Raw genomic sequence first — 11392 nt, 5'->3', positions numbered from 1 at the left:
TTGTATGAATGATATTTGTGATCAAAATTAGGAACACCACTTTGGTCCCAGACTTATGAAAATCCTTTGACTGTTTCTTGGGTTTGCCAACTTTCAGGAACTCAGCCAGCCCCCCTCGTGTTTAGATGAGGCTATGTTGTAAACACGGACATTGTTCACTGTTTAAATCAATTTAAGAGTTGTTCATTTGATTAGCCGCGAGCTTTAAAGAAAGCAGAAAACAAACCTGAACCTAAAGTGGATAGACGGATACGTTCAATGTGCTGTGCAATTGAAAATGAAAGCGAAGCGGTTGTGTTTCCTGGGACGATGGTTTGTACTAGACACAGATGTAATAGCGTAATTTTCAGAAGTAGAGCTGTCATGATCGATGCCACACTTCCAAATCCCTAGTCGCTTGGTTGGAAATAAATCAATACGCTATAATAATAATTATAATAATAATAATAATAATAATTTATTAGTTGTATAGCCCTATTTACATGTACAGATCAATAGTGCTTTACACTGAATAAAAATTAAAAACCTTATATATCTAAATAAAAATTTACAATGGTAATGGTAGCTAAAAATATATAAGAACAAATTATTTTAATGTAATATATCTGAGTTAATGATTACAAAAAGCTTCATTAAACAGAAATGTTTTAATAGCTTTTTTAAATTTATCCAAACACTTAATCATTCTAATTTCATGAGGAAGTCTGTTCCATAAGTATGATGCTGCTGCCTGAAAAGACCGATCTCCAAATGTCTTCAGCATCTTACCCTTAGGGGGCTCTAAGTAAAGACCGTCATTAGATCGAAGACAATAAGAAGATTTTGATTTAATAGATATAAGGCTGTTAATATATGACGGAGCTAAATTATGAACCGCTTTAAAAGTAAGTAGAAGAATATTAAATTTAATGCGAGCCTGGATTGGAAGCCAGTGTAACTCATATAGAATAGGAGTAATATGCGAGTACCTTCCAACGTTCAATAGCAGTCTTGCGGCTGCATTCTGTACACGTTGTACTTTAGCTATCAGTTCCTTTGAGGCACCATACAAAAGACTGTTACAATAATCTAATCTATTCGTTATAAACGCATGAACTAAAGTATGGAGACTGTCTTCGTGTAAATATTTCTTAATGCTTCTAATGTTATGAAGATAAAAGAATGCAGATTTGCAAATATTGTAATATGCTTAGACATGCTTAGGTTAGCATCCAACCAACAGCCTAGATTTTTAACCTCGGAGCTATTATTAATTACCGAGTTGCCAACAGAGATACTGATTGGCTGTAGTTTAGATAATTGTTGTTTGGAGCCTATTAAAATCAGTTCAGTCTTGCTATCATTAATTAACAGTCTATCATGAATCATCCACTTCCTGATCTTTTTAATACAGTTCTCCATTGCTTGCAAGACCTGGCCCCGGTTGTTCGAAAGCCGATTAAATTATCCCTCGGTTAGAGGTTAATCGACGATTAAATTTCTTATCCCAAGGATAGCTAATCTAGGTTTAAAATAACGTTCCTGAAAGCAGATTTATCCCTTGATTAACTATCCCACGATTAAGCTGAGGTTAAACCAGTCAAACCAGTTATTAAGAGCTACGCAGCTATGCGCGAAAAAAAATTGGAGGGAAAAAATGGCGGAAAGGGAGAGTGCACATGGAAGTGGAAACCAAACGAAAGACAGAAAAAGAAAGCATAATTTTTCAGTTTATGAGATTGAAGTCATCACCGATAATGTCAAAAAAAATCTCGATTTAATCCAATCCAAATTAACGAATGCTGTGACCAACAAAAAGATACAAATGCTATGGGAAGAAATAACCCAAGCGGTAAATGCGGTCGGAACAGCCAAGCGAACAGTCACGGAGGTAAAAGACAAGTGGAAAAATCTCCATAGCATCGCCAAGAAAGAATTTGCAGAATTCAAGAGGGAGACCAAGATAACTGGAGGTGGTCGGGCTCCAAAGTCGCCGAGTGTTGCCAGCAAAGAGATTATTGAGGTGCTTGAGGACACGCCGGCGTTCAGCGGTTTGATTGGCTTTGAGACAGGTTTGTAAACAATTCTCTATTGTTTCTAGGTTACCAAAAATTTTAAAATTATAGACAGTCAACCGGCCATGTTGTTTCGGCGGGGTTTTCAGCTTATCAATCGCTTTCCCGTCTTTGAGCATACGAAATGTTCGGACACAAGGGAGGAAAAGATAAGTTTGCATGTTTTTTTTTCCAATATCCGTAACTGTATTAATCAAGTTTTACCTTGTTTAGTTTATTATCCCGTCACATTTCATGAGTGTACTTCACTAAGCGAAGGCTGCTACGGAGAACTCCAAACCGGTTTTCTGCTTTTGCGGCATTTATAGGGTTGCATTCGATTAAACCCTGTTTAAGCTGAATATAGACGAACGCTCATGACGGACTGTCAGTAATTTAGCAGACATATATCTAAATTTCAGCTTCACTTGATTAATTCATATGTCGAAGATTGCATAGCTCCGTCATTTTGGAAAGCGATCTGAAGAGTGAGACAAAAACCTTTGATTTCGAAGAATGTCTTGGATACGGTTTATAATTTGGTTAAAATTCGTTTTGCCAAAGACAAAGTGCTCCTATTGTTTCTTTATTTATCTTGTACTAAGGAGTGTTCTTCAAATATTTACGATCGGCTATTTACATGTATAAATAACTAATTTTTATTATTTCGTTTTGACGCAACTTTGTTTATGTTTGTGATTGACGAAATAATTTGTTGTTGTACCTGTTATGATGTCCTATTTTTTCGATCACTAAACTGTGGTACGGTTCTCGTTGTCGATTCACTCTGATTCCCCTTTATCTGTCTAAAATAAGCTTAACTTTTGGTACATGATTTACAGATTTTATAAGCATTTTCGTGAATGATTTCACTGAGTTAAGTCTACCAGTACACAAATTCATTTTATGAAATTGAATAATTTATTTTTTACAAATTTAAGCCTCAGATTCCTTGCGGGAGAGATGCTCCTTCTGTTATTTCATTTATGTGATGCATAAAACTAAATTCACACTTTTTGAACCTGAGTGAAACCTTAATTGTGCTTGAAATATTTTGTAGGAGAAGATGCTCATTTACCAGCAGAGTCTGCGAAGACTGTGTTTGAAGAAGACTGTCTGAGCCTTAATGAAGACATGCATTCTTCACCAGCCAAGGCTGATGAACAGAGGAAGCCTTCAAAAAGGATAAGTAATGGCGATGTTTTAAAAATGCAGTACGAATGCCTGTGTACTCAGAAGGAAATGTTGAATCTTAAAAAACAAAAATTGAAAATGCAAATTCATCTTCTGGAGCAACAGGTCAATGCAAACCAAACCTTCGCAACTGCATTAAATGCAAATTTTGTAGTTCCCAACACCGATTCATTTTAAAGGAGGAATAGTGTAATAAGTCCTCTTAAAGAAATATTTTGGGCAAATGTTGTTCTCATATAATTTATTATAAAACATACAGAATGTATTTTGTTCTCAAAATGTATTTTGACATAATAAAACAGATTCTTGAGTCAAACTTATTATAATGTGTTTTTTTCAACCAGAAACCCCTTAAATGCGTATATGAATTTTTTATATTTCACGGGAAGTTAAATTAAGAGCAAAACTGATTGCATAAGGCAGAAATACAAAAATTAAAAATTGTCAGAAAAAGGTGTTGCAGATGTGGTCTCGGATGACCTTGCCATCCTCTGGACCCCGAAAGCAAACAAGATTAGGTTGATCATCAGCCTCAGCATAGCCATCCAAAGGTTCCTTTCTCAGAATTGCAATGTTATGTAAAACTGCACATGCTCCGATAATGATGGACACTTTTTCTGGCTTCATTCTGATCTCAGAATGAAGCAGATGGAACCTTCGCTTCCACCAGCCAAAGGCTTGTTCTATTGCCACTCTTGTTCTTTTGTGGGCACTGTTGAACTCTTGCTGCTTGTCAGTGACTGGATTCAGGTAAGGGGTCATCAGGTACGGCTTGCAAGGGTAACCACTGTCACCCAACAGTAAATTATCTTCCAGGGACTGGTGTTGGATATTAAGTTGTTGGCCAATTCTTGAATCCCTAAATATGAAGCTGTCATGGGTGCTGCCTGGCCATCGTGCTACAATGTTGGTAAACATGCCTAAAATAAAACAGCAAAGAAGTTATGTGACCAGTTCTTACCTATGATGTAGAAAATCTCATCTCAGTTTATAACAATAATGTACTGCAAAGAGGAACAACAATAATTGTGTCTATGATGAACTGGGGTAACTGATACAAATATTTAGTTTACTTGGAAAACCTTTTCATTGTTTAATTTGTTTTTTGAAATTTGGGAGACTGCATCATTTTGAAATCCCTGCTGATTGTTGCACTCTGTTGGTCATTAGCTGAGCAATATATTCACAAATATCCCACATTATTTCTTGCTTTTTTCCCTTGTTTTTTACTTTTTTATACTGTCACTAAAATATTGGTGTGATAATTTTGGTAAATTTTCCGTATGTGTGTTTGCAAACCAAACTCCACCTATACCATTTGACTCAAAAAATATTAAAAAAAAAAAATTTTATCACTACTCCCATTTCCTGAATATGTGAAACTGCAATCTAGTAACTCCCAACAATGCAACCCCATAGCAGCTGGTGTGCTAGAAATCTCAATCTAAAACCTTCTATAAGGGGAGTACCCCTCCCTGCCAAAGGTTATTTTGCAATTTTTATAGAACACTAATTGTGACATTTGAGTATTTTACCTACCTTTGTGATTGCAAATTGCTTGCACATTTATGGAATGGAACCCTTTACGATTGACAAAATCGTTTTCGTTTTCATGTGGTACCTGAATCTTGATGTGAGTGCCGTCAACACAGCCAATCACCCCAGGAAATCCCCCCTTGGTAAAAAAACCGCGTTTGTTTTGAAGTATCTCCTCTTCGGTCGATGGCCACTTGATGAAGTTTCTTTGTTTCTGTGCAAGGGCAAGCGAAACTTGACCGATTATACGGGACACGGATGACTATGACAGGCCCAGAGTATCTCCAATAACTTGAAGAAAGCTTCCGGAGGCGAAAAAGCGCAACGCTACAAGGACTTGCACAGTTGTCGACAAAGCATGGTTTCGAGATGTATCTCTTTCAAGATCATCGCGAAGGAGCTCAGATAAAAATTCTATGGACTCTCGGCCAAAACGATATCGACTTCTCAATTCTTCATCAGTAAAATTGGACAGGGAAAAGTCGTCTGGTAGCCTAAATGTCCTTTCTTTCCTTCTTGGGGCCGGCATTAAGCCTAATCCGCCAAGTAATAAGTCGGCCATTTTGTTTTGTTTGGGGAAAGTTTTCCCTCGATTAGTGAGTTAATCCACCTCGCTAGGTGTGTTAAAGTTAACCTTTATTTTAACCCTGGGATAGTGCTAATCGCGCTTTCAGGAACAGAAACTAATCGTAGGTTAAATTTTATTCTTGGGTTAGGGCGATTTAATCGTGGGTTAGCGCTAATCGGCTTTCGAACAACCGGGGCTTGGTCTTTAGATGTAGTATTAGGTTTAAAACTCAGATATAACTGGGTGTCATCAGCATAACAATGAGCACAAGGAAGCTCGTGTTCAATGATCTTAAAGAGCTTAGATGCTTATATAATAAATAGAATCGGTCCAAGACACGACCCTTAAGGAACTCCGCAGCCTAAATCGAATGGGTTAGATATCGATCCCTCGATGTCAACTTTTTGCATCCTGTTATGGAGATATGACTCAAACCAGCTCAGGGCAGAATCAGCAATACTTAATTCTTCGTGTAGACGTTTGATCAGTATATCATGATTAACAGTGTCGAAGGCGGCACTAAGATCCAACATGACAAGAAGAGTGACCTCTTGTGAATTTATCTTCATTAAGATATCGTTAACAACTCGAAGAAGCGCTGTTTCGTTACTATGTCCTTTTCTGTAAGATGATTGCATTTCTGGATAAACAGAATTGTCTATCATGTGTAAATGAAGTTGATTATACACCGCCTTTTCGGTGAGCTTCGATATGTATGGCAAATTACTAACAGGTCTGTAGTTACTAAGAAGTGGATCAAGACCAGCTTTTTTGAGCAACGGCTTAACAAGTGCACATTTCCAGACATCAGCAAACACACCATCCACGAGGGATAGATTTATCATTTTTGTGATCACGGGAAGCAGGACATCAATGCAGCTAAAAACCAGTGAGGTGGGCATCGGATCAAAAGAACAGCTTTTCTTTGCGCTACCTTCGATAAGTTTCCGTACTTCGAGTTCAGAAAGTGCTGTAAATTTACTAAATTTGGGGGTTGGTGACAATGTACAGTTTAAAAGCGGGTCAGTGGAAAGATCTTGAGCCATAACGTCGAGTCTTGTACCAATATCAGTGATTTTTTGAACAAAGTACGAGCCCATCCTATTAGCTAATTCAAGCTTATCATCGCAAGGTGGTAGCACAGTGTTCTTTTTCCTTTGATTCAAAAGAGTATTCGCAGCTGCAAAGAGCTTTTTTTGGTTTGAACTGTTATCATTAATGAAGTCATGATAGTATTGGCTTCGAGCTTCGTTCTTTAATCGATTTGTCGTATTCTTGATCTTTTTGTATGACAACATATCGTCGTATTTGCCAGAGCGTCGCCATTTTCTTTCTGCTTTCCGTTTTTCACGGCGAGCATTTTTTATATCTTCATTGAACCAAGGAACCAGAGGTTCGAGATCGTATAACTTTGGATCGAAGTGGAGCATGTCTCTCGAGCACTTGGGACAAGGTATCGTTATAGCATTTAACGAGATCGTTAAGCGAATCTGGACTGTAATTACAAAGCTCAGAGGTAGACAGATCTTGTTTAAAATCCTCAATCTTGATTGCCTTCAGTTTTCTATATGATATTTGCTCAGTTTTGGGAGATGGTTTACTTAAGGCAAGATCGCAAAGAACAGTAAAATGGTCTGAAAACAAGTAGTCAGTCATAGGTTTGGCTGTAAGAAATTAATCCGAGCAACGAGTAATCAAACAAAATCCGCAGATTTGTTTTTAATTGATCTAGCATTCAAGCAACAGAGCCTAAGATGATTTTTGACGTTAGGAGATTGTTCTGAGATAGTTGGAATATTAATGATGGTACGGACTTCAGGTCTTTTGTGATTATTTTTCACCGTGTGATGGTTACCATGGCGACGTCGCGTACGTTGAGAGATACGAACTGAAATAGATTTCCTATTCTCCGGGCCAGGCAATGGATGAACATCACCGCTAAGCAAGACTGATAATTCCAAAAAATTAAAAGTTGACGAACTATTGGAATAATAAGAGATTTTACTCTTGAACCATTTTTTCTTGATTTTATATAATGGTACAGAGCAGCGATTGTCTAATGAGACAGATGAAGCACGAATAGTACGAGGTTGAATTGAATTGCTTCGCACTTCACTAGGCACAGTGTCACAAAGAAGTGTTGATGAATGCAGAATTCCACCAGGCTTGTAGTAACCATTGTTTGAAATACAAAGAGTGGATGTAGAAAACCATTGCACAATCCAAGGTCGAAAACCAAAAAATCCTTTTTGCAGACGAACCATTCCAAATTCGAAAGCCAAAAATTCGAAAGCCAAAAATTGACATGCTGGAGAGCATGATGTTAGATACTCATTTCTTGAACTACTTTTGTGAGGACTCGGGGAAAGGCTTGAAAGGAGCAGAATCGCACAGTTCAAAAACAGCATGCCCACGACCAATTATGTCCCCCTACGCTAGTCAGTTTCTAGTGAGTCTTTTTCAAGGTTGGAGACACATTGAAAATAGAAATTCAACAGATATCGCAAAAAACGTTTATCAGTAGCCCTACTGATTTTGAATGCTTGTATATGCCACGCTTTCAAGTAAAACCAACTTTAGTACCTCTCTCGCTAAGAGCGGTCCTCTCGACTTCCCGTCGGAAAAAGTTTTCTTTTATTTTTTTCCCAAGAAAAGGGTTTCGGACACATGTCTCAAAAATAGTCTAGTTGTCCTACAATTCTCTTTTTGGGCGTCGCCACAAGCCAAAAATAATTTCTGGCCAGACCAGCTTTGTTCCATATTTACAAGGGAATCTCTGAACTCAGTGTTGTACAAACGATCCAACTGCGTGCTTAGCATTTCTTCATGATTACTCTCAACAAAATTGATAGACACGCCATCACCACTTGATTCGCCCATGGGACCATACGCTGTCTATCCCAAGGGTGTATTCACAGCATAGGACTGACCTTTAGTCCTTCTTCTGATCTCTGAATTGTTATCAATAATATCTGGTCGGTTGCTCCCGATAAGGATAGAGACTTTGCGTTCGTCTACTTGTGGGAGATAGATACCGTCAAGGTGAGGCCACTTTCTCAATTCTCTGTTGTTGGTAAAGTGCTTCTCTCCAATAGGAAGGCGTTCAGTAGTTAAAACCTGGTCGAGGGTAAACTTTGTCTTTCCATCTAGGGCTTCTATCTTCAAGCTGGCTCGACGACCGTATTCTTTCCCTGCATGATTCACAGTGGTAAGCCTGAAATCTGTGGACTCACTTTCAAGGCCCGATTCTTTCAGCAGTCCTCTTAGGCAGAGTGTGGCGTCTGAGCCATTGTTTCGGAATGCGTACGTTGTAATCTGCTTATCACTACCCAGACCGCTAACTTTCACTGAAACTACCTTCAAGCAAACCCTTGGCCGACTGTTTCAGCGGGAGCAGATTCTCTGAAGGTACACGACACGGTAACTGGCTGGGCAACCAAGGAAGGATTCGGTTCGATGGGTGCAGCGGCTGTTCCACTAACAGAGCTCTGGTTTATAATAGCTGGTCCTTGCTCGACACTGCTCGCCTTCACTGCAGGGTCTGTGGTATTCCGCTTGTCAGGAGGGTGGATGAGGAAGTGGTGCCTCTTCCCACACCCCGGCTTTCGACAGGTAAATTTTCATATGCAATCTCTTTTAAAATGTCCTTGTCCCAGGCAACTTCCACACAATCTCCTCAACTGTACAGTTCGTAATCGTTCTTCATAGGGTGCACTTCTAAAACTCTCACACTGCCAAACCGCGTGTGAACCAGAACAATGATAACACTTTAAGGTAGCTGATTTCGCACCGCCAGGCCTTCTGGTTGCGTTATTGTCGGCAGCGACATGAAGGGTAGTAGCTCTTCGGGGTGGCTCTTGTCTGTCCCTACTAACTGATCTTATTTCTCTGTCATTTTGCGCTGGTGATGGCTTCAGTTCTTGCCCAAAACGATTGTTCAAGCAATCAGCCCTCTTCTGGATGAAGCTCAAGAAGTCGGCAAAGTTTACCTGGCCCTTGGATTGGATAATATCACTAGCAATATCTGTCCATTTTCGTTTTAGGCTTTCATCAGGCAGTTTCCTCACCAGTGTCAGGATCATATTTTCTTTACCGAGACGAGCTGGATAACGAGGGACCTTGCTTAAGTGCTTCTGCTATCGTTAACCAAGGAGCCATGTCTGCTTGAGGTTATGGATGACGCACTTGTTGTGCCGACTGTTGTGCAAGTTGTTGGGCGGTTTATAACAAAGCTTGCTTGAGAGGAGTGTGAACTGGTTGAGGAGCTACCTGAGCTTCGGATGATGTACTCCTATAGGGTGTTCGCTGCTCACTTACATGCTGTTCTAGAGGGGATGAACTCTCTTTCCTTTTGGCAAATGGGGGGCATGTTGTCTCTTTCGGTGGGTGTACACGAGGGATGCTGCAATGCTAACAGATTAGGTAGTGGTGCGTAAAGGGATGACACATCACTCAGGGAAGGAACTGATGCTGACGACACCTCCTGTTTGACTGCCGCCTCCTTGGGCGTTGCTACTGTTTGAACATGAAGTACGGGAAGCACACCCGGCAATGTTTTAGATGATGAGCTTATTGGGAGGCGTGTTACATCAGGACTCCCCTTCGGGGCCAGGGCTGGACTTGCCTCGTCTACTCCACTTCTGTCATCTGAGTATTAGCTTTGTAATTCTTCTTGTTCCATTTTAAACTCGACCGCAGCCTTCTTTAATTCTATTTCTGCTGTCATCTTTTCCAGTTTCCTCGCTAACTAAGTCTTGCTTCGCTTTCTTTCCTCCTCAAGTTCGAGTGCAAGTTCTCTTCTTTCAAACTCAACTTCCTCTTCTTCTAAGCGACGTTCTAAACTCTGCTTTTCTTGTAAAGCCTCCATCTTCAATCTCGCTTATACGACAATTCTTCTCTTTTCCTTTACGCTACTACGAGTGGAACAGGAATCCTCTCCCGTCTTATTTGACCGACGCGAATAGCGGCTCGATTTCGCATTTGATTTCGTCTCATACTTCATGTTAAATTTCCACTCGCTGATATCAACATCCAGAAGAAATTTGCGCTCAATCTCTTTCTCGTAACTTTCTTTTGCCACAGCTTCCATTCCTTCGTCATCCTCAAATCGCAAATACTTTTCATGAGCATCTACAAATCTGTGAGAAGTATGTTCATAATCATCTGCACTTCGAAGTACTTCCTCCTCAATTGCTCCGCCAGCGAGCAAATCTTGAACTAAATTTAATTTCTTCTCCGCTCTCCTTGCTTTCAAATCAATCGCTCTCTCAATCCTAAATTCCTCTGAATCGATAGTCTTCGACGGCACTATCTGTCTTTTACTCGCCACAAGTTCAGACCTGGAATCCGCCTTTTCGGATTGTGTAACCTGATGAGATGAAATAGTGTTTTCCTGACGAGGTCCTTCGCTCGGTAGCAATTCTTTCGTAAACGATATACGTTTCGCTTCACCTGAGAAAAACTTTGAATGATGTACAGACCCAGTGTCTCTACTTCGTGATCAAGGACAGCTTAATACTTTGATATGCGTTGAACTGTATTATTATTCCATGTTAATTGGCAAACAAACTCCATCACGCCGAGCGAATGAACTGGAACGAACAAATAAACTAGCTAACCAACGGTTCACTAACGAACGATTGAAAGTTTTTCGTGCCTAGATCACTGAGAAACCGAATAAGCTCGAAAACACAAATTACAAAACATGCCATGTGCTTTTATGAAAATGCACAAAACAGTCAACGAGGCCAGCGGCTCACTGTATTTAAGCTGTCCTGAAGTGTCCTACTTGAAGCCAACATACCAACAACGGAATTTAAGCAGAGAACAAAGTATTTAAATACGAGTATTTACCAAGATCAATGGACAAGTCCGTTCATGGTATCGCCACTATTTTAGTAAAATCAATTATTCCGGATTCCTATCAGCACTAACTGCAAAGCAAATTAAATTTAGTTGTGCTTATGGAAGGTACATTTCTTCTGTTCCTGTTTACCTGCAGACCCCACAATTCGTGAAGCACTGTTTGAAACTCACTTTCAGGCAGGCGAATGCCAAGATG

General features: G+C 39.7%; 3 protein-coding genes and 1 pseudogene across 3 annotated transcripts; 1 reads left to right on the top strand and 3 right to left on the bottom strand.

The window, feature by feature from the left end:
- Positions 1-1636: 1636 nt before the first annotated feature.
- Positions 1637-3404, top strand: LOC131798107 (uncharacterized). The gene is made up of 2 exons (XM_059090152.2): positions 1637-2051; positions 3094-3404. Exons 1-2 carry the CDS (start codon positions 1637-1639, stop codon positions 3402-3404), a joined length of 726 nt encoding a protein of 241 aa, XP_058946135.2.
- A 212-nt stretch (positions 3405-3616) lies between these two features.
- On the bottom strand, positions 3617-4866 carry LOC131775577 (putative nuclease HARBI1). Its single transcript, XM_066172268.1, has 2 exons — positions 4767-4866; positions 3617-4147 (listed from the first exon to the last, which is right to left on the bottom strand). The coding sequence occupies exon 2, from the start codon at positions 4143-4145 to the stop codon at positions 3672-3674; it is 474 nt and encodes a 157-aa protein (XP_066028365.1). The 5' UTR covers positions 4146-4147; positions 4767-4866; the 3' UTR covers positions 3617-3671.
- Positions 4278-5325, bottom strand: LOC136276878 (putative nuclease HARBI1). Its single transcript, XM_066172263.1, is given in 1 exon segment — positions 4278-5325. A coding segment is annotated over 1 exon segment (567 nt). The 3' UTR covers positions 4278-4758.
- Positions 5326-9640: 4315 nt separating this feature from the next.
- On the bottom strand, positions 9641-11042 carry LOC131798109 (uncharacterized; annotated as a pseudogene).
- Positions 11043-11392: the final 350 nt, after the last annotated feature.

This window comes from Pocillopora verrucosa, chromosome 1 (genome assembly GCF_036669915.1).
Source record: "Pocillopora verrucosa isolate sample1 chromosome 1, ASM3666991v2, whole genome shotgun sequence".
NCBI lineage: Eukaryota > Metazoa > Cnidaria > Anthozoa > Scleractinia > Pocilloporidae > Pocillopora > Pocillopora verrucosa.
Note: the sequence above shows the minus strand (reverse complement) of the source record. Positions and strands in the feature narration are given on the sequence as shown.